This window comes from Dreissena polymorpha, chromosome 14 (genome assembly GCF_020536995.1).
Source record: "Dreissena polymorpha isolate Duluth1 chromosome 14, UMN_Dpol_1.0, whole genome shotgun sequence".
NCBI classification, from domain to species: domain Eukaryota; kingdom Metazoa; phylum Mollusca; class Bivalvia; order Myida; family Dreissenidae; genus Dreissena; species Dreissena polymorpha.
Genome location: NC_068368.1, coordinates 32290947 through 32318151, shown reverse-complemented (window position 1 = coordinate 32318151; position 27205 = coordinate 32290947). Strand labels below are relative to the sequence as shown.

Here is a 27205-nt window from a genome sequence, read left to right as displayed (position 1 = left end):
ACAAGGTGCTCGTCCTAGGTGGCGCTGTTAACCTAATTAATGCAATTAGGTATTCGAAGTCAAAACGAGGCAAACTGTTCTTTGTGTCATGGCGGGACGCTAGCACATGTCTTCCGAAGGAAACATTTTCATCACTGCAACCTCTTACAGTAAGTGATGACATTTTTTGTTTAGTACTCCATCTAGATAAAAGTGCATTGTTCTTCCTACTAGCACTAAAATTACCGATCGTAATGCGTTTGATTTTTATCAATAAAAATTGGCGGCGATGTTCTTTCACTTCGAAGTTGTTTTCCCTTCCCGTAATCAGGTCAAGTGTGGAAACTTCGGGTTATTTGTGCGTCTTTATTTATTTTTGCATAAATGTCAGTCTTTATTGTGAAATATTGATGGGAATTATATGCAATATGTGTAAGATGTATTTGAAATGAAAACTGTCGATTAAAATGACAAAGGAAATACTGTGCATGGTTGATGGACCCTTTTCTTTGGTAAATTTTGATTGGTTAAAAAGACTGGAACCTATTTCGCGCTCCCTTTGTGAATGCAAAAGCGTTGTGTACCTTTTTTGAGTGAAGATAGATTTTTGTTTTGTGACAGTAGGTTATACATCTGACAACTATTGCTTATTATGCTAATCTTGTATTTCAAATTCGGATGAGAACTTGGTAATGAAATACACTTCGTGAATCATTTCAATGACTTGTTTACTGACTCATTGAGTGCTTAACCTGATAGTAGTCAGCAACAGCTCTTTGTAAAGGAATAGTCTGTTTTCAGACACAAAGTGTTGTGGATGCTAGACTTGTTTATTGCCAATGTGATGAGACCATTTGCGTTATGTGGTGAGTTGTTTAAATAAACATCTTTGAATTAAAGGGACGTGTCTGTGGCTTTTTGTTTAATAAATGTACTGTAAGTAAATGAAATTGCTTAAAACATGTTATATTTGTAATAGTTTTTAGAATTATAATAACTAGGAAAACGATAAGTAACAAAGTGTCTTTTCTTGGGTTAGAAACCAGACCTCTAGGAAAGCTTAAATTCAACCTCTACACCTAGGCTATTGGTACTGTATGGTATTTTTGAACGCTTAATTGGGATTTTATGTTATGCTAAATTATTGATAGAATAAGTTTTTATAATGTATCTGATTTCAATGATCACAAATGAATATATATTTTAAATACTTTTTGTCAAGAGTTTCATTTTTCTTGTTTGAATATAATTCTAAGAATTTACCAATCCAAGACAGTTATCCCAGTTTTAATTATTTAATTCTTGTTTTTGGTTTAAAAGAAGTCAAAAGAGCAAAGATTTCTGGCTTCTCATTGTTTGTCATTTACTTGTGATAATCCCAATTTAAGAAAAGCTCTAGCCTCTTACATATATATGAAATAACCACCTTTACCTTGAGAATTTTTGTTCATAAATCATCCAGTGTCTTATTAAAAATAAAATACAACTGATCCGACCTGAAAAGGTTGCTTACATGTAAATCAAAAGTATTTTTTGACTAGGTAAAATATATCGTGTTTATAAAACAAAATTGATTTCCACATACGTTTAAAAATTGAATATCTTTGCAGATGTAGAGTTGCACAAAATATTGCTGGGGAAAAAACAAACAGAATATAGGTTGCAGTGATTTTTTTTGCTTTAATTTGTTACAGCCTGTGCCATTTGAATTGGGAAAATTAGAGTGATAAACAGTGAAATTGGGAAAAATAGCGCGATAACCAATGAAATTGGGAAAAATTAAGCATTATCAATAGGAATAAAAGTAAAAGAATTGATATTGTTTTTAAGTGCATGTTCAGGGGGTTTTCTAGAAAAGTAGTCTGGCCAAATAGGGATTTTTTAAAACAATGAAAGTGGCAAATTTAGGGATGATTTATGGACAAAAAGGACTAAATTAAAGTTATATATTTTGTAGGATGTTTTAAAAATAATGTTGAGATCTACAGCTAAGACTTCTTTCTTAGAAAAAAACACAATAATAATTTTTTTTGTTTTTTGGGTGGAGGAAACTGGGCTTCTTTTTGGCTCGATTGGGAAGCAGCCGAAAATCGGCTGTAATTTTGAGCAAAAAAATCACTGGGTTGGAAAAAAATAGTTGTATTTTATTTTAATTTTATTAAAAAGTATAATTATCATAAACCTTTGTTAGTAATGACATAATAATGATAATTAAGACCTTTAAAATATGTTATGTGGCCTAAATATTCTCTGAGAAAAGAAGTATGTGAATTTTTCACTCTTATAGTTTTTTGTAATCTGTGTAAACTCTAGCCGAAAAACTTTTTAGCGCTGATTCTCTTAAATTTTAAATTGAGCATAAGTGTTTATCAGTTTTATAGGAAAGTGATTGTCATAGATTTCAGATTTTTATCCTATTATTAGATAACAAAACACAAACATTAAATACATAATCAAGCAATTGCACAAACATGCAAATTTGATGTGTTTAAAACAAAAGTAATTAGTGGCTTTTGTGTTTTTAAAGTTGATTGTTTTGAGGTAGGTGTATGGTATGTTTTGAGGTAGGTGTACCATACAATTGACTTGTATTTGATTATTTCTGATGTTCTCTTTCTATCGGGCAGAGATTGAGAAAAGCACTGTTTATTTGTTGTTTATTTTTACTTTCCTTTTCACCCGACTGGTATGGCTTTCCACCCTGCCCCATATATTAGTTAATTTATCAGCGCCTGTAGCTTTTGTGAAGCTAATTCTTTTCCAATAATACATATCTACATGATTAAGTAATGTTACCATCCACAAGTTTACTTGTGAATGACACCTGTTATGTGAGTAGAATGTTATAAAGCCATAAATGTAGGTCACTGCAGCTGACTAAAAGATAGGTTTGGCTTTTACAGTTTAAACTCATGGGCAACTCCCGCTTTATGTGTCACTCTTGGGTCAATTTTTTAAGAGTATTGGAGAATCTTAGGTATGCATAAAATGTTAAATATTCAGACTGCCAATTACCTTTTGTGTGATGAATCTACAACTTGTGTATCAGTTTAGCTTTTGTATTTGTAATTTGAGAGTTTTCATGTGATAGTCTTGATCTAGACCTTTTTTAAATATCCATATCTGATGTTATAATATCATGCTTTATATTTTAGGTATATTTGTCTTTTAATTTACAAATTGATTTCAGTCTTTCAGCTGTTGTACAATTGTTATCCTTATTCTTCATGTTTTATAGTCGGTTGTACAAGCTGCATAAGCTTATGTTAATTGTTTTTATTCACTCTTGCTGACTCAAAATAAATCTTATCTTTATCTAGATTGGTGGTATTGTTGTACAATTTATAATAAAGCAGTGAGCATTTATTAACCTCATGAATTCAATGTATGGTGCACTTTGAATGTAGTCTTTTATCATGTCAGCATGTGACTTTCACATTTTTAATGTATTTAAGTTACAATGTAGTTAAATAATGTTACAATACAGCTGCCGTTGCTGTAACTTAATTCTATGGTAGGCATCATTGAGTGTTGCCAGTTTTATTTTTAGCCATTTTAGGAATGGGGGCTGGGTCCCTTTGAATTTGGAAATTTTAATAGCGGCGTTTTAACTTAAATGGGAAATTATTGTTGTTGCTATATGGCTAAAAAATGCTTCAAATTGAGAATAGACGTGTTTTCAGTATTATTGTTACTAAACTTTAAATTATATTGCTGGATGGGAGATGAACACAATTTTGAAATCCCCCCAAAACTAATCTTTATTTTGTAAACCTTCAATTGGGAATTTGGAGGTACAATTTGGGAAAAATATATACTTTTTTCCACTGGGAATGGGGCCAAACACCAGACCTGATTTTTTACGAAAAAAACAACACTGGTTGCTGTTTATGTACTTCACACAGCAATTTTAATGTTGTAGATTTTTTTTGCAGTGGTTATAGATGTGCAAAAAGGATGTCAAGTTATATCTGTAACAAAACTAAAATGAAATTATTGCCTTACGGATCGACACATTTAAACCAGCCTTCAAAACTGTGTGCTATAGTAAAAGTCTCTTTAAATATTATTGTACTTCTCTCCTTGATTTACATTTTTCTAGCAACTTAGGATCCTTAAATAGGCAGCTGCAAACAAATGGAGACAGACCTCAGCTTGTTACAAATGTGAGCAGTATATTCAGGAGACAAAGAAACTGTGGCTATTGTGTGCGTCCTATTATATTTTTTTTATAAGAAAAACTGCTTTTTGTGGCTCTTATGGATGAACAATATGTTTATCTTGTGGAAGACTTAACTGTTTAAGGTAACAAACAAAGCACATTGTTAGTTACTGTGCTTTCTTATTGATCCACTGGCCAGTTTATTGTGATAATTTAATGATTATGAAGTCAACTGGGTTTAATGAGTTAATTGTAGGCAGTTAGAGTACTGTTACGGTATTCTGTTACAAGTGTTATTGTAGAAAATAGCTGATGTTTTGATCAAGTTGAAGATTTTGAGATTTGAAAGATTTTTCTTGCTGATAAGTTGAGCAAGCAGAACATGTTTGAACAAGAGAATTCCTGTGTTCTCTGTGGTTAAAAGTTGAATTCTCAAATCTGGTAATTCCTATTGTGAGGTCTGTGCCACTGAACTTTGCAAAACATAATTATGTCTGTAAAGTTGAATTTTTTTGTTGTTCCCAAATAGAGATTATAATCTGAAATAGTTTGGTGAATTGCTGAAATTTAAAATACACATTTGTTGCAGGCGTTTCTTGACAGTAATTTTGCTGCTATAAAAAAATCTTTATTGTTCAATGTATTACATGTATGCAATTAATGTGACATAACATGCGCAATCCTTGATCTTCAGATGTCTTCAAATGTCTATTAAACATGATATTACCAGGTTGATAAATTCTGATGCAAAAGATGTATATCACCACTATATTGCTGTGTTTACTTTTGATTGGTAAATTATGGTTTCATATGTGACTTGCTGGCAAATGCAAGTATTTTCTTCTGTCCATATATTATATTTAAATGATAAATATTGAGCATGCATTAATTTTGAGCCCTAGCCCTCGTAGTCTTTGGTTGTGGGATTTGTTCTGGTAGCTTCCTGCTAACAAGTACCAGACACAGCATGAAATCCAAGATCTCTTCTGTTTGTCATGCATGAGTGAGGATGAGAATTCTGTGTATTGGTCTGGGAGCGAATCTTAAACCAATGAAGGGCTATTGTAAGGCCAAGCTTAATAAAACAATGTTTTCCACTACCGTATTTCTTCGATTGTTAGACGGATTGACTATAAGACGAGACCCCAACTTTTGATCCCAGATGGGCTGTATATTGCGGGGCCTCGCTAATAAGACAGGGCAATTTTTAAGGACGAAAATCGGTAAAATTTCAATAGTCAAAATACCCGTAATGGTTTACACAATGCGTGTTTTACGGCCCACCCCTAGGTGGCAACATGTCACTATCAATCGATAATTTCAGGGATTTATTGCAGTTTATGGCTTTGTTAACTACCACATTTATTGGACCATACAGTGTACTTCACCTCGATAAAATTATGGCAAGTTACGTAAGAGACTGGTGATAGTCATCGGGTGTTATCCTACTGGAAATTATGCTTTAAATGCATAATATTATCAAAACATTTTTTGCGACACGTAAAGCGTTGTAACAAATTAATATTTAATTCATAACAAATATACCACAAGTATAAATGTTCCGTTAAATTCCCAAATGAGAATAATAATTTGTAATCTGAAACACACTTCCACTTTTTTAATGTTTACACAACATTTACAAATGCTTCTAATATAGACATCATATATATTTCCCGACAAAAGAGTGCGAAACAGAGGTTTTTCAGCACTGTCCGCGCCTCTGCAAAACGAAGGCACTCCCAAAGCAAACGGACCCGATCCCAAACCGAAATAAAAAAAAATAATCACAATTTCAAAAAAAAAATTTTTTTTTGTAAGAATGAAGTTTCTTATAACTTGTGTGACTAACCAGTGTTTGTTTTAGTCAAAAATATCTGCTATAAGGTTTTGACTGTTCAGTTCTTATCTCGGAGTGTAACTGTAACTGAAAAACAAAACTGCAGTATTTGAATAAATGTTAAACATGCCCAATATTGCATTTTTTTATATAAAGAAGACAAAATAACAAATAAAAACAAATTTATTTGTTAAACCACTGAATTATTTAAACATGATAACTTCACAATTTTTTCCCAAATGAGCTGTTTCATGGATGCAAATATTCCCAAAATGGCCAATTTTGTCGAAAAAAAATCCCAATTTGGTCAGACTGCTTTTCCCAAAATAGGCAGAAAAACCCCTGCAAAAATTATGCGGAAATGTACAAGGTCAAGGTATATATACATATGGTAAGCATGCGTGTATTGATTTTTTATACAAACTGTGTAGCGCAGAGAACATTGAATTCTGATGGTTTCGGTTAAATGTTTCTTTTGTATTTTTACCACACCTTCATCCAATCAAAAAATATACCGTGTGAAGTTGAACAATGATGATTGGTTAAGGGCGTATCAAGCGATCGATTAATTATTTTAATGGTCAGAAGTAGTTTGCAGCAGAACCGTTATGCATATCATTATAAAATCGGATAACTGTATCCTTATAGTTACGGTCTATTAGTTGAGTAATTATTGAAACAGTAATTGTACTGTATTCTGATTCAAGAGAACATCTGGACTGAACTGGAGTAAGTGTTGGGCGTTATGAAAACACGCATAGCACGTCTACTGACCTATTGTGTAGACTGCTGTCTGCGGTGTTTAGACAAAAGGGATTAACATGTGTGATTGCAACTCTGCCGATTTGGTCCATAATTACCGAAAATACATTGTTTTGAATGTCAATAAATGAACTTTTATTTTTTATTCGATAATAAACTCGCGAGTATTCCAAACAGACATCATTTACAATATATGATAACATAAGGATATAAGCAGCAAATCATGTATCTAAACGGATTCGTTTCTTTTTGTCATCAGAAATACGGTTATCACTTCACAAATATTAGTAAAAAAAGTTTTGTCTTAGGGTGCTCTTATAAGACGACCCCCAAACTTAATGCCTTAAAAAATCGGGAAAAAACCCCATCTTACAATCAAAGAAATACGGTAGTATATCCATGTTTGCTGCTAACTGGTTGTAAGGTATAATTTAGTTTGGAATATTGGCATTCAACCTTTGCCAATGAGATTTAAACACAAATTGGACAGACAAACAAATGAAGATCCTCTTTCAGGGGACAATTATTTTATAGCATGGTGGCTGCATGTTAATAATGGTTGTACTAAAATGAAATGACATGAACTAATTTAATGTTATTGTTAAAAAAAAAAATTGGGGGATGTATACTTTTTGTTTAGGGTAATAGGGGTAAACTTTTACCTCAAATTGATGAAAATGGACTGCAATATAACACAATGTCATAGTCTTATCCATCAAATATAGATCAATTAACTCAGAAAAATTTAGGCAGTTTCAATTTCAATTCATCTGTCTGGACTTATTATACTGTACCTGGATACCAAGTTGCTTTGTCTGGTTTCTGTTTGAATCGTGATTAAAAAGTGATCCATTACATTGTAAGATTTATTTACCTGGGACTACTAGCCACTGCAGTTCACTTTGACATCCAATATAAGTTATGTAACATTGATAGTGTCAACACTAGAATGGTCTCAATCAAGTCTGTGTAAGCAGATAAGGACATTGTTTGAGTCGATATGGTGTTGGATTAGAGTAAATCCGAAAGTTGTCAAGTTTAGTGAAGAATTTTGTCAGAGATCTTAACCAAGAAGATTTATAATTAAGTGGTTATTGTTAATGCTGTTGTAGCTTTGATGTAAATATTGGTTTACTTGGGGGGAAAATAGAGCACCATAATCTCGTATTCTGTTGCAATGAACTTGGTTCTAAGCATGTTAAAAACATGTACACAACTTTATCAGAAACTATTGCTCTTTAAATGTTTTTATTAAGCCTTATTCAAATGAACATGTTAAACCTTTAAATAAATATTTATCTAAGTTCCATTTAAGTGTCATGTTTTGTTAGACTAACAATTGTCTAAAAAAATATTTTTAACTCCCACAAAAGATGATAAAACATATTCTGAATCTGTGCTTGTTCCGGAATAACATAATTTCTGATGAACACAGCTTTCAAGAAGGAAATGAATTTAATGGATAAGATTTTTTTCAAGTATTTGAACATTCAATGCTTCGAAAATTACACTTGTTATTCTCTATATTAAAGTTATCCACCTACATGTAGTGTAATAAATTTATGTGTTCAAATATAAGTTAGTGATCTGACTATTTTCTCAACTATGGTATATTCATAGGCAAGGCGTTGAACATGCCAAATAGGCAGAATGTCCCAAATTCAACAAAAGTGCAAAATACAAAGTCATTATCGTTTAAGATTTATAAACCTATATATAAAATTGTAGCTTAATACCATCTGCAAACGTTGGCCTCATTTCAACTGTTTAAGAATAACAAACTTACACATCAGAAGAAATAGACAGTTTTGGGTTGGTAAGACAAAAACCCGCACTCCAATCTCACCATAACCATCCGTGTAAATGCGTTTATTTAAAAAAAATTCATTACATTATTGTAAATAATCATATTAAATAGCCGCGATTTTTTTTTCATTTCAGAATATAACATCTTACAAGCTTTTCCAGACTCTTGTTTAGCAATTTGAATCTTGCATTAAAAAGTCAACAACAAAGGAAGCAACAACAATTTAATACTGCACTACATGTACCAATCACTGTCCCTGTTCTGGGGGAGGTCTTTAAGGAAGCATAGTTTACTTGAGGGAATTCTGTTTTGCTTCTCGCATGCACCTGAAAAAAAGCAAGAACATGCATTTTGTACATGTGTAAGGTAAGGGAATATTGTGATTAACAATATGCATGCAAACAGAATTGTCAGTGTGCATTTCATCCCCAGAACTCTGCAGTTTGCTGTTCATTCAGGGGAAATTGTGCTGCAGGTCAGGTGTTGCATCTTTACATGATAGTGACAAACAACAACATACGCCGCATACACTGAACTAAGAGGACAAATGCAACATTTCTGTACCATAATTTCAGTTTAGGTTGCTATACTAGTGACTACTGAGTTGTATGCAGTTCTTATAAATTATTTCTGAGTAACTTACTGTAAATTAATACTTAAGCATGTAGGTACTGTTTGGTTCTCTGTATCATTTAACTTCCAATTTGATTTTGGCCTTAAGTTTCTGAGGTGAAAAGAGATGTATTTATTTATTTGCAGGGCTTCTTCTCTTCTCATTGGGAAGAGACCCCAGCCTATTGATTTTGGGTAGGAGCATCGTTTAAATAGCTGATTTGGGAAATGAAAAGGCTGGTGTAAGTTTACCAGAGGTTTTTTAAGATACACTTTCAGATATTGAGCTGATTTTTGGTATGTGAGTCTGCCTACATGACTTACCTATCAAGTGAGTTTTGTGCTGGTCCTTTGATTTTTGCAAAGTTAGGGGCCTTGGACGTTACAATTTTCGCTTAAATAGCTTCTGTGTGGCTTCAAATTTCAGTAGGGGGCATTGTGTTTTACAAATGCAGGTCTTGTGTTGACCATGACATTGACCTTATTTTTTCCTCAGATTTATTTTTATTGAGTTAATGAATCAATAGTGACGAGGCTTCCACCTTTAGCATCTTTGTTTATTTAATGCATTGGTCTTAGTTGCTGCTGTTAAGGACAATAGTTGGGTTTAATGAACTGAACTTGTATGGAACAATTTCTTCTGCTTGTAACAAATTTGCTCTTGTTTGATTGATTTTGTAAAGAATTTAGTAAAGGATCTGAGAAGCGTGCATGGATGAGTGCTAGCCATTTCAATCCTTATATAATACGGATACAATCAACAATTTGTTTGTTTTGCTACAAAGATTAGCTGTTAATACCAGGGCAAATAAATGGCCTCAGATTTAAGTCTGTTGACCTATACCCACCTATAGATACACCTCAATAAAGAATGGAATGTTTGAATATTTGTAAAGATGTAGCATTTCTGGTTAGTTTTAGAAAATAATCAATATCAGTTATTCTAGTGTGTTATACCATTGAATTCATCCTACAAATAATCTAAATATTTAACACTACCATCAACCATCATGCAAAAATATCTGCACAAATGTCACTCTTTGTGATGTTACTTAAAATTCAATACGTTGCAGATATTTTTAGAAACATCATTGAACAAAAATTCCACTCGCTTTATTTTATTGTTCATCAAGGTGTTGCTAAAATGATGGCTATAATCATGCTTATTTTATGCAAAACAAGGGGTTTGTGAACCTCAGATAGTAGGATCATTTAATTTTTACTCAATTCATTTGACATTTAAATTTTGGTGAGATGGTCCGAAATAATTTATAGAAATGCCTGCATTTATTTATAAGCCATGAGAACAAAAGAAGGCCCTGAATTAACATGTACACAACAAAGGTTAATCTATGCATGGGGAAGAGAAAGATGTCAACCAATAATGAGCATTTATTTCCCTATTATCTTCCAGAAATTGTTTGTAACCATGTTCTGCAGTCCATAGAACATGTTATGCTTTCTCAGTCGGCAGTGTTTGGATAAAATCCCAGGACCAGATGGTGTGGAAAGGCCCTAGTCAGCTGGATTAATCATCAATGTCTCCTTGTTTCTTTGTTGGCTGCCTTTCTCCCCATAATTGATTGCTTTCAAGTCTAGGGGTTTAATAACTAGCTTTATTATTTTCTCTAAGTGTTTGTTGCAGGTTTATCATGTATGCTCTGCTGAGTTGTTCACTGACAATGTGTATCTGCTGCGACTCTGCTACACATTTGAGCATACTTGAATAGGCTTTATTTTTGCAACAAACATGTATGCATGGTCCCTTCTGTGGCCCCATTTTGTACATGTACATGCATAATGCTGAGAGGTAAAATCGAGGCTGCATGTTTTGTGCATTGTGGTGATTGATGCTCATTGGTTTCTCTGTGTACCATGTGTTTGTTGCGTAGATTTAAACCCTTATATTACTACCTGAGAATGCACTGCTGACAGTACCTTCTGTTTTCAAGTGACAAAAATGATTTAATTTTTTATCATAATATCTTAGTTGATTGATTGATACATGTTAGGCAAAGACGCATGTTTTTGTAGGATTTTCTCTGTGTAGCAACTGTTGTGACCACAAGCTGTCATCGGGTCCTGCGTGACAGAACACCTAAGCTGACTGACTCTATAGCTACACTAACACAAAGCTTAGCATAGACCCATGGGCTTTTGGAAATTTGATACTGGTCGGAGAGCTGTCTTTGTTTGCTACTGGGTGAAACATCGAGTTTGGATGAAGTGTAACTGAAATAGAAGTAAAGAATGGCCTTTTTATGTGTTGTGTGCAATTGTACTTGCAAGTTGTATGTGATCATTGCTTGATATTTAACCTTATTCTAAGTTTAAATTTGATTATCATGTTTACTGGTGATTATTTCGATTATATAGATGTTTATTAGAAAAGTGTAATACAATTTTACAGACATGCAATTACTACATCATAATTATAAAAATGCTATTTCGTTAAGAATTTTAAGTTATAAAAATCATTATTCAAAGTAAGAATGTTTCAGTACGTCTATAATTGATTTTCAATGTATTTTTACGTAATAAAATCGGCAACGCCTTCTTATCATCTGTTTAAAAAAACAAACTTATCAAAGGCATTTCCACTTATACAGTACGATATGTGGTTGTTGATATAACGTGATTGTAAACATTATATATTTATACTTCAGGTTGGGCAATGACCTCTCATAAAATTTAATACTCATAGAAGCAGTAGTAAATAGTTTGGGGTTATCAGACCTTAAAATGGTCGTTGAACTACGCCACTCGTGGCCATGAGGAAAATTAATGATGTTTTTGTTTCAGGTGTGTGGTTGAATAACATTTGTAAAATAGGTGCATAACTAAATTTACTGTTTTGTTTGTTACGAAGATTTATGTACAATAATTCCAAAAATATTTATCAGAAGGACATTTTTTATTCAAAAGTATGTTCAAGACTATTTTAAAATCCTTTTAGCTTATTGGAACATAGCTGTCAGAGTAGCGTGTAAAATAAATATAAAAAATACCATGACGTAGAAAGTATATTTACAATATCAGACATTCCCAAAAGTACATTGTAGACTAAAAACATGCAGGACCGGACAGGGATTCATAAGGACCGAAGCATCACTTGTTTAACTCAAATTTGTCGACATAATTATAATTGGATAAACAAAATGAAAAATAAAAATGACAAAAAAGTGATCCGGTCTCATTTTAGGAGTCCTGAACTCCTGTTGGTGTCAGACGCTGATGAACACTAACAAATCACAACACACAGTATTAAAAACAACGCAATTCATCAATGAAAATTCAAAAATTGTATGTATATTTTAGAAAATTTCAGATGTCAAGTATTTCCTGGTCGCCAAACTATATGCCAACTCAGATTTAAACTACAAATGTCAACAAACTGGCCACAAAGATACATAAATGAATGAAACTGCACTATTACGCGTAAATTTGATAGAGAAAGAACTGTTAATACACCGATTACAACAATCTGAGTTGCAGAAAGTGTTTTCGTTTAACCGTAAAAGCTTTTGACATATTAACTCGCTTAGGACGAAGTGTTTGGTGCGCATGCGCAGTAACATTTATTGAAGGTAAAAAAAAAATGGATTTAATTTTTACTGCTTATTATGCCCCCTTCGAAGAAGAGGGGGTATATTGCTTTGCACATGTTGGTCGGTCTGTCGGTCGGTCCGTCCACCAGGTGGTTTCAGGATGATAACTTAAGAACGCTTGGGCCTAGGATCATGAAACTTCATAGGTACATAGATCATGAATCGCAGATGACCCCTAGTGATTTTGAGGTCACTAGGTCAAAGGTCAAGGTCACGGTGACCCAAAATAGTAAAATGGTTTCCGGATGATAACTCAAGAACGCCTTGGCCTAGGATCATGAAACTTGATAGGTAGATTGATCATGACTCGCAGGTGACCCTTATTGATTTTCAGGTCACTAGGTCAAAGGTCAAGGTCACATTGACCCAAAATAGTAAAATGGTTTCCGGATGATAACTCAAGAACACATAGGCCTAGGATCATGAAACTTGATAGGTAGATTGATCATGACTCGCAGATGACCCCTATTGATTTTCAGGTCACTAGGTCAAAGGTCAAGGTCACAGTGACTGGAAATAGTAAAATGGTTTCCAGATGATAACTCAAGAATGCTTACGCCTAGGATCATGAAACTTCATAGGTAAATGATAATGACTGGAAGATAACCCCTATTAATTTTCAGGTCACTAGGTCAAAGGTCAAGGTCACAGTGACTCAAGACCGTAAAATGGTTTCCTGATGATAACTCAAGAATAATTAGGCCTAGGATCATGAAACTTCATAGGTACATTGATCATCACTGGTAGATGACCCCTATTGATTTTCAGGTCACTAGGTCAAAGGTCAAGGTCACAGTGACAAAAACCGTATTCATTTTTCATGAAACTTGAAACATGGATAGATGGCAATATGGAGATTATGCACGTCATTTCATTTTGTTCCGACGCTACGTTAGCGTTACCGATCGCCGAAATCGCCATTGGCGATTACAATTCCTAGCTGGCGAATAAAAATAAGATTTTCATGAAATTGTCGATTGAAAAAAAGACCCTATTCTTTACAAAAGCACACTCTAAATGCCTATTTTCAGGCCGTATAAGTCGCCAGAAACATCGCTGATATTAAAATACTAAAAATTTACATAAAATACTAAAATTTCCAGGGGAGGGGTGGGGGCATGCCCCCGGACCCCCCTAGATTTGGCGACTCTGTTCTTTTCCTTAGCGCCAACCTAGCTACGTCAAGAATTCTGGTTGTTATGGCAACAAATATAAAAATAAATAAATACTGACAATGGTGGAGTTTCACCGGTAGGGGACATTATTGCTTGGCAATCTCTTGTTTTGTGAATGGGTGAGTAAGCCCTGGCTAATACAAATCTAAATGCCATCAAGTGAAAATTTTAGCCCAGGATCTAACAAATTAGTTGGTTAGTTATTCTTTAGGGATGGAAGTAGAGCTGCAACGATTCGATCCGATGCATCGAAAATCGGCTTGAAATGCGTCGATTCAATTACGATACCAAACCTACCAAATTCGATTCGATTCTTTAACATATAGACATATATATACATAGATACGTAAAGCTTGCTGTATTCTGACTATTTGATACGGAAAGATGTAGGTTTTATCTTTACCTGTAATTACGACGCGTGCGATTGGCTGCTTATTACGTTAGTCATCCAATCAATAAGCGCGTTATGGTCTACTTTCGGAAAAAGCGTCAAAATGGCTGAACAAGTTGTGGCCTACAAATTGAAATTATCAGATGCGTCTAAGAAGCTAAAATAAAAAAATGTGGCAGTATTTTGGGTTTCAGGATGGTAGCCCTCCCGATAAAGCAAAGTGTAAATTTTGCTTCACGGATGCAAACATAACGTTGATTTAGCAAGACTAAGAGGTAGCACAAGTGCAACTACTCAAGTCGCCAGCCAGAAAAGTAGTTCTATTTCTGTTGGGAATTTGTTAAGTTTATTAGAGAATGTGCTTTGTCCTACAGGTAACAGGTGATACTGTCACGGCACATTGGTAGACATGCTTGTAGCGGTTTTGAATATAAGTGCAATGTATAATAGTGATAGTAATATCACTCCACTGATTCCAGATGTTCTTATGATTATTTATTTAATTTTAAATTATTGTGTATTCAACACAATCTTCTAGTCAGAAGTTTTTTATATTAAAATTGAGTCCTAATTTGCTATTCTTGATTATGTGTTTTATTTAAATATTGACATAGTTTGAAAGACAATTGGCAGTTTCTTGCAAAATATTTCTTACAAATGTTAATTTAACACTCAACAGTTTTTATACGCCCGTCTATGACGGGACGTATTATGGTATACCCCGCGTCCGTCCGTCCGTCCGTCTGTTAATGTCGTACGCTACGTCAAATATCCTTTGACAGATTTTCTTCAAATTTTAACACAATCTTAATATTGATAAACCCTGATCCCCTTTCGTTTTTGACGGAATTCTGCATTGTCGTTCCAGAGTTATGGGACTTTGTTCGTCAAAATTTCGTGATTTCATTGAATGTCCTACTGTAGCTCAAATATCCTTCGATGGATTTTTTTCAAATTTCAACACAATCTTAATATTGATAAACCCTGATCCCCTTTCGTTTTTGACGGAATTCTGAATTGTCGTTCCAGAGTTATGGGACTTTGTTCGTCAAAATTTCGTGATTTCCATGCTCATGTACTTATAAAATAAACCATGTATTAAAATACAAATAAACTGAAGTAAAAAAATGATTCAAAGGGTTATTTATTACCTTACTACTTCATTGGCAAACGACGGGCGTATCATGCGCTCATGGCGCAGCTTTTATTAAAACACTGTTGAACCAACCAAACTATATCAAACAAACACACAATTTGACAAATGCCCAAGATATCTAGGTATGCGACACTTTTGAAAAGAAATGTTTATTTTGAGGCAGAAGAATCAAATTGAAAAAATCGGTATCGGAGTGTCTGAAATCAAAATCGAATCGAATCAAGATGCTGGTGAATCGTTGCAGCTCTAGATGGAAGACCCCTAAAGATTTTGAGATCAAAGGTCAAGGTCATGTGCACATGATGGTGCCTTATTACAAAGTTGTGTTGAGGGGTTGGGAGGGGGAGGCTAACAATATCACGTTATACAAACATTTCTTGGTGAAGTGATTCGTTTAAATTTTAACTCAATCACTCTCTTACACCTTAAGCATACTTTACACCCAAAATACATAGCATTGTATGATTGATAGGATTGTAAACTGTTTAAAAGGACATTGACATATGAAATAGGTAGGGAAAACCAATACAGTGGCTGTTTGACTTAGGAAATGCTCTCTAGGAAAGATAGCACACACTTCAGAGTGCATTCAACTTTATCAAGTTTTTGTCTGTTCGGTCTTACAGTATATATACCAGTACATCAATGTCATAAAATCATTTCTTATGGAAGCTAGCAGAAGTGCGCACAGTTAGACAATTTAAAAATGATGGAATAGATTTTTAATAAAACTGTTACAAAGCAAAGACTGTTGACAAAAATTAAGTTGTTGCACAGTTCATATTTCAGCAATAACAACAATAATCTCTTCGATTGTAAAACAAAAACATTTTTCAGTACTAGACCTATTTTGTGTTCAAATTAAATGGATTTCCAAGTGAGTGCGTTAAAACTGATCGAGCTTCATGACATTGACGTGAAGGCCATGAAGTTGTGTTCCAAGACATATAATGACTTCTGGGACAGATATTGGAGTCTAGACATTGACACACTTTTTCAAGGTACATGTACTATGTTTGGTTAATAGAGCATCTCTGACGGAAATTTGAACGCGTCTCAAGTTCTCAGTGTGGAAGGACATTGTTAGTTTTCTATCCTGGTTATAATTATTTATCAGTGTTTCATAGTAACATTGTACATGTATGCAGGGCTCCCGCTGCTGTTCGCCAGATTCGCCAATGGCGAAAATTTAGCAAATTCGGCGAATAAAATAATCGTTTGGCGAAAACTTCCGGCGAACGATTTTTGTCAGGATTATATTTACTAAGGTTGATCTTATATGGATGGGAGATGAACAAAATATTGATCTAAAAAAAAACAACACAATTTTTTGGGGGGAATTTTGAGCTCCCATTTGGGGAAAAATATATACTTTTTTCTATTGGGAATGGGTCCAGTTACCAGACCCCATTTTGAATGAAAAAAAAACACCATAAGGATACATTTTGATGTTATAGAGGTAAATGTAATTTTCACAAAACATACTTTTATCAATTTCATCAAAATTCAGCCACATTCCGTCTGCAAAAATAGCTTTAACCCATTTATGCCTAGCGTCTAGAAAAAAGGCCTTGGCAAACGGCGTATACCCAGATGAGACACCGCATGATGCAGCGTCTCATCAGGGTCTGCGCTGTTTGCTTAAAGGAATTTCTGTAAGAAATATTCTGAATATAGAAATAAATATACTAGACATCCCTAATTTTGGAAATAAATTGATCCAATTTAGAAGGATGGGAGAGTCGACTAGGCATAAATGGGTTAAGTATTCGGCAGACACAGACCGCTAGGTTTTTTGTGATGTAAGCATGTCCTGCGGTCTGATTGTGGCTTGGTTCGGGGAATAAAATAAATCTTGAGTCTTGTAATTATACTAGTTGCTGTGCCATTCTGCAATTAGCTGAAGTGCTCTTGTTGGGAGGTGAAGTGGCTTCTGTACTTGGTGTCTTTCTGGTCTGCCATTGGGATATATTTGATATTAATGGTTTATGTTTTAATAGCCGGTTGATACAAACCAGCTGGGGAAAGCAACAGAGTGTCTGTGAAATCATGTAGCCAGTGCTGGTTATGCATCAGTGGTGAGAAAAAATGTTTCCTGTAATGTATTCAACGTGTAGTGTGTTCTGTATGCCTTTGAATTTATTCAGCAAAATTGAATCAGGGGGAAGTTGGCGTATTTTGTCAGAAATGTGGAGTGTGTTTATTTATTGCCTTTGGATATTTTGCATTACTATTGATCACTGGTAACATTCATGGCCAATAACAGTGATTTATACCAAACATTTTGGCTAATCATTCATGAATCAGTGATGCATGTTTTTAGTTGTTCATTGTAAAACAAGAATACACTGCCTAATAATCTGAACTTAAAGCTATGCCAAGAAGACATGCTGTTATGCCAAGGTCATAAATAGAATTTGTGAAGTGCAATCTTTCTCTTCAGTACTAGTCAGCGATTTTCCTTGTCCAATTGGGAAAAGTACCCGTACCGGTCCGATTGGGAAAAATTGAGTCGTGAAAACCTCAAAATTGGGAAAAATCGAGTAGTGAAATCCTGAAATTGGGAAAATCGCGTCGTGAAGTTTGGGTCTTATTGAATACATCATACAGTTCATACTTAATTGAACATATCCATTTAAATAATCATTTGCAGGCATGCCTTAATGACCATTAAGTTATAAAGTTTATATAAATAACAAAATATTATAAAGAACACACCAAATCAATTACTTGTTGTTTTAATCTCTTTTAAAGCAATGTCTCTCTCTTTCATTTTTGTGAAAATTTCAACAATCTTTGATGTTTGATCATCACTCAGTTGCTTGCATCCCTCCCTGCACAGCATCATTATTGCTGTCAATGTGTCCTGTGATAGAAGGTTCCGATTGGTTTTTTGGCATAATATTTGCTATTATGACTCATTTCAAACTACGATAAGGTTACAAACCGACGTAAAACAGTACGCTGGCTGCCTGGCAAAAGAACCGGAAACAGTAACAACTCTATTGATTGAATGCGCTGAATAATAAAACCCGAAATTAATCGAGCGCGTGGTTACACACAACTATACGATTTTCTTTGTTCGCTCGCCGAAAGTTGGTTTTTTTACGAAACTTTCTATCGTTTTGAGAAAAAATTCGGACGCTGATTGGAATTTTTCCAGATGCCGATTGGGAATTTGGGAATTTTCGCTCGATTGGGAAAGTACCGTTTTGGGAATTTGGGAATTTTCGTTTGATTGGGAAAGTACCGTTTACCGGTACTTTATAAAGAAGGAGGAAAATCGCTGCTAGTCTATTCGTCATAACATGGAAACAAAGCAAGCTTGTATATATAAGTTTGAGTACTGTATGCTGTTCCTCTAGGAGAATCATTGGCTCAAAACTGATTAAACATTTAAATCTAGTGATTCGTAAACATCGCATAACCTGGTGATGACAGGTAACATCTAAGTTTTGTTTTTTAAAGGTTTTAAGTTACCCCCCTTTGTGTACTTTCAGAATCATCATCAGATAGAAGTACGCCTGATTCCAATATGGCTTCACCGACTCCATCCCAGAGTGACACGGTGACCACCGCCTCCAACTCCTCCGATTCCGAGATGGAGTCGGCCGGCAACCCGAACCTACGCTGCACAGTCTGCAACGAAACCTTCTCAATACCCAAAGTATTAAGCTGCTTCCACACGTTCTGCCAATCGTGCCTGGAGAAAAGCCAAGAGATCCCGGACAAGATTACGTGCCCGGACTGCCACCAGGACACGTTCCTCAACGCCAATGGCCTAAGCGGCTTACTGCCTGACTATGCAGTGAGTAATCTTCTGGAGAAGACTGCCCTTGTCACCAGTGCCTTACACTGTACCGGATGTAAAAGCAAAGACACAAATGCAGTTGCTCGGTGCTTTGATTGCGCAAACTTCTTGTGTGCAAACTGCGTAATGGCACACCAGTTTATGCATTGTTTCGAGGGCCACCGCGTGAGCAGCCTGACGGACCTGAGGAACAACAAGGAGAACGGCAAGATGGGTAAGCCGCTGTACTGCCCTCGCCACAAGCAGGAGGAGCTTAAGTTCTACTGCAAGACCTGTTCCATCCCAATCTGTAAGGAGTGTACAATGTTTGAGCATGGCAGAGGTCATGACTGTCAGTTCCTGTCTGATGCAGGAGACAAACAGATCGCCCAGATGCACTTGATTGAGCAGGACGCCAAGATGAAAGTGTGCGAACTGAAAACCTGCGCTAAGAGCATCGACCACATTGCCAGCCGACTTCAGGTCCAGTACCACAAGGCCCAGAATGACATTAACGATACATACAATTTCTATCGGGCCATGCTGGACGAGAGAAAGTCTGAATCGTTGAAAGAACTTGACCAGGCCTTCAACAGTAAGCAGCTTCTAATCAACAATCTGGGATTGAAGATTCAGGAACACATTGACAAGCTGTATTGTGGGACTGAATTTGTGGACAAAATAACGAAATTCGCCACGACCCCAGAGGCATTAATGTTTAAGAACATCGTAGAACAGCGGTTCCAAAATTTGTTCAACTTCTCTCCCGACACCGATAACGAAAGCTACCACGACATTGAGTTCATATCCAACTTCCAGGCGATTCAGACGGGAGTTAGGAACACGTTTGGCTATGTTCGAGAAGGGCCCAGCGACGTCTCACATATCATTGCTAAACCTCAACAGCCGATTGCTCGACCTAATGGAGTGGTTAACACAACCATAAACTCCATTAGCCCTCCACCAATCACGCTCAGTAATTCGCACATGAATGGCATGAATGGCTCGCTCAATGGTCATCTTTTTGACCCAGTTCCAACCATTGAACCCAAAGACTATGTGACGACCACCAGTTTTGGCACCAACCCCGCCTTTGAGAACAATCTCTTATTTCCAACTACTGACACCTTCACGACAAACGGTGATACCAACCTGTATGAGAAATGGTCAAGTGGCGGCCTTGATATTTTCCAGAATGGAATTGATGTGTTCTCGACCAGCACCTATCCTCTGATGGATATCACAAGCAAACTGATTTCGACCAACCTGTATCCACCGAAGTCTCAGATAAAGCGCCAGAAGATGATCTACCACTGCAAGTTTGGAGAGTTTGGAGTCATGGAGGGTCAGTTTACAGAACCAAGCGGTGTGGCCGTCAATGCTCAGAATGACATAGTCGTAGCCGACACCAACAACCACAGGATTCAGATCTTCGACAAGGAGGGAAGATTCAAATTCCAGTTTGGTGAATGTGGCAAGCGAGATGGGCAGTTATTGTATCCGAACCGTGTGGCTGCAGTGAAGACCTCGGGGGATATCATTGTTACAGAGAGAAGTCCTACTCACCAAATTCAGGTTTACAATCAGTATGGACAGTTTGTCCGAAAATTCGGGGCCAATATCTTGCAGCATCCACGAGGCGTTGCTATCGACAACAAAGGCAGGATCATCATAGTCGAGTGCAAAGTGATGAGGGTCATCATTTTCGATCAGTATGGCAACACGTTGCATAAGTTCGGCTGCTCAAAGCACCTGGAGTTTCCCAACGGAGTCGTTGTGAACGACAAAGAAGAGATCTTTATAAGTGATAATCGCGCCCACTGCGTGAAGGTGTTTAACTACACAGGACAGTACCTTCGCCAGATTGGTGGTGAAGGCATCACAAATTACCCGATTGGCGTCGGCATCAACAGCCAAGGCGAGATCCTCGTGGCGGACAACCACAACAACTTCAATCTCACAATATTCACGCAGGACGGGCAGCTGATCAATGCCCTCGAGAGCAAGGTGAAGCACGCCCAATGTTTCGATGTGGCTCTCATGGACGACGGGTCTGTGGTGCTTGCCAGTAAAGACTACCGCCTTTACATTTACAGATATGCACAAATTCCGAGCCTTGGGATGTAGATGTTTTGGGAGAGGTTGTGAGCCCCCTTTAGTACTTTAACGCGTCACTCAGTTTTATCATCTAAATTGACTTGTTAGGAAAGGCCTGGTTGAAGTGATGCATCATGTTTTGTGAGTGGCAGGCTAGGACATCACCAGAGTTCAGCGTGTAACTGTTGTATGTGAAAGTTTTTTGACAGATATAATAGTTTAACACTAGACACTCAAAATTTGGTGGATGGAAATGATTAATTGTATAGGCTGCTGTGCCAGTGTTTTATTGTAAATATTTACCAATTATTTTGTGTTCTGGATTTGAAATAGAAAAAGTTGTTTTTGAAATGCTAACAGTCAACATGTTGTTTGAAAAACAAATGGACTAGTCAAACACAGTTTGCATGAGTGACAACTCCTTACTCGTCCAATATGGCAACCAACAACAAGGGTATTGATGGTTAAAATTTAAACAAGTACTTCCATTGGCATGAGTTGTGTTGGACATGGGACATGCTTATTTTCACTTGGTCAGTATTTGTGGTTTAAAAATAATCAGGCATTGTTTGGTGTGTAGCATCACTGTGAAAACGATTTATAAACCATAACCTGTATCTCATGTACTTAATGATTGAACATATTTTTGTATTTATGAACAAATCTGATTATTAATAAGTATTTTGTTTGTAATTATTATTAATGTGATAGAGCCTTGTATATTGTTGTTGTGCTAATGCACAGCTTATAAATTAATTTAATTCTATTTAATTGCCTACGAATCTTTCCCAGTTTTGTTTTGTTATGTAATGTTATACAAATTATAATTATAATTTATGTAGCATGTTTTCATTACTTGGTTATGGCATTGTCATCATCTAGTTGATACAATCAGTTTACATAAGCAAATCACCTTTTTGCAGTTATTTGTTTTTATTTTTGTTGTTTTTTGTTGTGTTTTTTCTTGATCATTATAATTTATTTAATAACGGTGTAGTGTGTTTAGTTATATCACAGCTGGACCATAATACTTGATATGTGCTACCTCAGACTTGCAATATCTGAGAATAATCCAAAAGTTTACTTTAGTCATTTTGCAGGTGTATTCAAATTTTTGGCCTTGTTAAGTCTATCAAATTAATTATTTTATTAAAAGTTTGCATTGTTATGTTATGAAAACAATTACAGGTAACAAAAATGCATTTCAATTGCCAAGAAAAAGATCAAATCTTTTTTTTCCCATGAATTAAAAAGTTTATAAACAAAAATCTCTTCCATCATGAAAATCTGTTGCCAATATAATAAACCAAGTAAAACTTAATTGTCTGCTGCGGCTATCCTGTTTTGTATTCAGTTGTTAGTGGGGCAATGTCCAATAGTCAGACTAGAGATTAATATTTAATGTATTTGCCAGATGAATCAGGTCTTTGTTGAATGTCTTTGTCCAATACTCCCTGATGACTCATTCCCGACACCATTTGTCTGTAGCCATAACATTGTTGTTATTATGCACAGGGTAGTGTCTGCTACTGCGCAGTTACTTCCCCTCCTTGCAGTCTTGTCTATAAATAGGTGTCACTTCTTTGTCCTAAAAATAGACAAGTCGCTTGGTACAGAGGTCACACAAGTTCATTGATTGTCTTAGGTTTCTTTGTTTAATATTGCTACCACATTTTGTTATTGTTTTTGAAAAGGCAAAGCATCAAGAATTGAAGCCATAATTGTGCCATGTATTATTTTTTACTACACTGACACATTACTCTAGCAGTAAATGAGTATTTCATCAGCCGTCATTGATCAATAAATCTTATCTACATTCCTCTACAATTTTGGAGCAAGTGTAAACAAGCAAGTATTGGATAAACATTGACAAGTTTTTACTTGCAACAGATCCTATGAAAATATTTACATTGGTATAAGAAGAGGCCTCCATTGTGTTCTTTAAACAAAGGTCTTTTATAGTCTTGTAGTAAACAGGCCCTTGAACCTAGTGTATAAACCTGTGATTAATTCAAAATGAAGATCTTCATTAAAGATTTGTAACTGAATAATGTATTAATAGATATAATCCACCGATGTTTGCAGAATAGTTGCACCTATCAAATAAGTTGTAGGTGAGTGATAATCCACATGTGAATCATCAGCATTTCTCATCTCAAATCACTAAATTGTTTTTGTTATGATAGGTTCACAAGCCCAAATGTTATACAATTCTTAGGTTTTGACATACTTTTGCATTTGTTTGGGAATTTTATGTTCAATCAATTTTTATATTGATATACCGACTTTTTGCATAATAATGTTATATAGGAATGTACTTTATTAATTTAAGCTTTTTTGCTTTTTTGCATCCAATTTTCCAAAAAAATAAAAATCAACAAACAAGTGATGGTTTTAAGCAGGTTCATACACTGTTTGTTGAAACTCGAAGTGACTAGAATCGTGTAGCAAGTCATAAGAAACTGTGCCTTGATGCATTGGTGCTGCCATTTTAATCATTAAAATTCACACCTTGGACTGCTTGTCAACATCGATTCAATTGATCAAACTAGCATCAACTACACGAAAAGTACAATATGTGTGGATAAATTACTATACCCTTTTAGAGTTGCATTTACCTGATGTTTAATATGAAAAAAAAGTTCAGATTAATTTTAGCTGTTATTTCCCATTGATATTATGAAATGTTTATCTGTAGGTGTTCATGGTTGTACTTGTAATGAGCATTCTAAACATGTCAGGGTTTTTCTCATAAAATGCGTTGTTATTATTTGACCTACACAACTTGTAACTGCCAATAGGTGTGTTCCCTATAGTTTACTTATATAAATGTGTTCAAGTGACCTCTGTTGCCGTAGTAACAAAGTTTGTGTCTCAAGAATAATGATCATGACCATAGATTTGTGCACTGTTACTGTAGAAGTTTCCAGTGTTTATGCTTAATTATCCAAAAACTAAAGACGGTGCAATTTTTGTTGTTTTTTGTTAGCCGAAACTTTTATATTCATGTTATATTGGGCTATGCTCATGTTAATTATTAAAGCCTTGCCTTTTTGCCATTATCACAGTACTTTTTTCTTGATTCAGTTATCATTTAACCCTTTGCATGCTGGGAAATTTGTTGTCTGCTAAAATGTCGTCTGCTGAATTTATAAAATAAGCATTTTCTTTGATTTTTTTCAAAAAATACTATCAGAATAGCAAACAGTTTGGATACTGATGAGACGCCACGTTCTGTGGCGTATCATCTGGATCCAAACTGTTTGCAAAGGCCTTAAAAATTTGGTTCCCGCATTGTAAGGGTTAACAAAGGGTCTATTTTAATTTTCAATAGTAAGATAGTCTGATGTGAACAATCTGCTTCATATGTTTGTTTTCTGCCTTTGAAACTGAATTTTTGAGATGCATTTATTTTGTAAACGTTTTCATCTAAGAAAAATGTTCAAAGCATGCTGAACAGTTTCCACCTTTTGGGATATTTTATTTTTCACTTGCTCAGTTCTGTTGTTGTTCATTGGCATGATCATTTTCACTGTCGTTGCTGTTGTGTTGTTGTTGTTGATTTTTTTTTTCAACTGATACATATTAATATTATTGACCATAATATATGAATATTTTTGTATGCACCATTTCATGGAATCTTGTAGTTTTGAAGCATATTTAAATGTGTGTACTTGTGTATGGTTCTTAAGCTGTAAGATATAAATTGTAGCCTATATTGTTGTAGTATAAATGCATTTTTATTCAAATTATAAAAAAAAAACTAAAAAAAATGAAGTAAATTGTTTTAATCAAATTTTTATCCATTTTGTGCTCTGAAAAAGGGAGCTAACAAGTGTGAAAATATGGTCAATGTGTATATACTGCGTTGTGTCCCTTTGAAACAAAATTGAAATGCATTCACAATAATGGCTCTTTTATTAACTTTGTTTCATTTATTCTGGTTTAAAATTGATTGTTTTGTATTGGATAAATTTAACATAACACCCAAAACTTTATGTTAGATTTTTTTATTAAATAAGTTGTAGGAATTCAATGAAATTGTATTGATGGAGTTTGTCAGCATCATATGTTTCTTAGCTATTTTATAATGTGCCATGATACTAAGTATGCTGTGAAAATGCTTTATGTGTACTTGTTAAAACGCTGGGTATTTAATGTTTATTTGCTTATAAACCATTTTAACAGATTTTTTGCTAAATAATAAATTGAAACCAAAAGAATTGATAGCATAGTAATTTGTATTCTACTGCTGAGCTTGTTATATAATGTTTATGGTAGATGATATAAATTCTGCACTGTTCCATTGAAGTATTTCATAAATATTGTATTCACATTTTATACTTTGCTGAGCATCTTCCCATTTTGTTGTCTGTTGTGTTTTGAATTTAGAACTGAAATACTCAATCAAAAATTCATTCATTCATGTTAGCCATTAAACTCCATTCAGGACAGGTGCTGGCGGCTAAATTACGCCAATTGTTCAAGTTTGCTCTGCAAGATAACACGTGAATATTTTTTAGTGTTGTATACAACTGAATTTTTATATGAAAATCATTGAAAAATACCATTAAATAATTTTTCTATAATTTTTGAGTTTTTAGCATTTGTGTTTATGTTTGCAATCACTGAAATGAAAATGCCTTCTTTTTTAATGTTGTAGGTATTAGGTATATGCAAATTTTCCATGGATCTGCACAATGTGTTGTCATTGACAATAAATAATTGTCTTAATTAGTATTTAGAGTAGTCCTGTGAGAATCACATAAATAGATTTTGTACAATTTATTATAATTATCTTTATAAGAAAAAAATAATTAAAACTCAACTGAAAGCATATTTGAAGTGTATGTTAAAAGCTGTTAGGTAGTTTAAGTATTAGCTTTTAACTGTGTATAAACGTCTAAGCTATGTGGACCAATTTCAATGTTGTTCTTTCTATTTTTGCTCAAAAATTAATTTTTGAGAGTTTAAGAATGCAGTGAAAGTTTTTCTGTTGAACTTTTTGTTAACTTAAAGAAGACTGTTGTTTTTCTTATGTCAGTTGTAAGCAATGACAGCTTGTTAGTCCCAACATGATTCCTAAGACACTTGAAAGTCATAAAAAATGTCTCTTAATTGTTGATTTGGTGCATAATGTTATTGCTTTTTTCTAGCTAACCTGAGCACAAAGTGCTAATGGTGAGCTATTGTGATCACTCTCTGTCCAGCATATACCTTGTGTGTTGGCAAATATTAGGCAAACCATGCACCAACTATAAAGGCCACATTTGTGACTCAATCTTTATGAAACTTTTGTCAGAACGTAATCTTAAAAATAACTAAGAGGTAAGAGGAAAACCTTGTTACCTCTAGAGGCCACTTCTATGAATCAATCTTGATGAAAAATGGTTAGAATATACATCTTGACAAAATCAAGCAATTAACCCATTTATGCCTAGGGTCTAGAAAAACTGCTTTGGCAAACAGCGTAGACCCAGATGAGATGCAGCATGATGCGGTTTCTCATCTGGGTCTGCGCTGTTTGCTTAAAGGAATTTCTGTAAGAAATATTCTAAATATAGAAATAAATATACTAGACATCCATTATTTTGGAAATAAATTGATCCAATTTATAAGGATGGGAGAGTCCACTAGGCATAAATCGGTTAAACTTGGTAAACTGAGTTTAAAAAAAAGGTTACCATGTAAAGTCTTGAACAATTTGTATACATGTACCTTGAACTCAGGCGAGCACTTCAGGGCCATCTTGGCTCTCCTTTTATGCTTAAATGTTATCGGAAAGTTGAGATCTGATCAATGTACACTGCTTGATAAATGTTGCCATTA

The 27205-nt window shown here is 34.9% G+C and overlaps 1 protein-coding gene across 2 annotated transcripts; it reads left to right on the top strand.

Moving 5' to 3' along the window:
- The first annotated feature begins 13 nt into the window (after positions 1-13).
- On the top strand, positions 14-26079 carry LOC127857687 (brain tumor protein-like). 2 transcript variants are annotated; one of them, XM_052394308.1, is made up of 2 exons: positions 14-149; positions 18990-26079. In XM_052394308.1, exons 1-2 carry the CDS (start codon positions 107-109, stop codon positions 21404-21406), a joined length of 2460 nt encoding a protein of 819 aa, XP_052250268.1. In that variant the 5' UTR covers positions 14-106; the 3' UTR covers positions 21407-26079. The 2 variants fall into 2 exon arrangements, with proteins under 2 accessions (XP_052250268.1, XP_052250266.1); XM_052394306.1 differs by lacking the exon at positions 14-149 and adding an exon at positions 227-845.
- Positions 26080-27205: the final 1126 nt, after the last annotated feature.

What these genes read in the sequence shown, in the direction of transcription:
- LOC127857687 (XM_052394306.1), top strand. Translation starts at nt 797, where the DNA reads ATGCTAGACTTGTTTATTGCCAATGTGATGAGACCATTTGCGTTATGT. An exon ending in GAGACCATTTGCGTTATGTG is followed by an intron (nt 846 to 18,989) that starts GTGAGTTGTTTA and finishes GTGTACTTTCAG; the next exon opens with AATCATCATCAGATAGAAGT.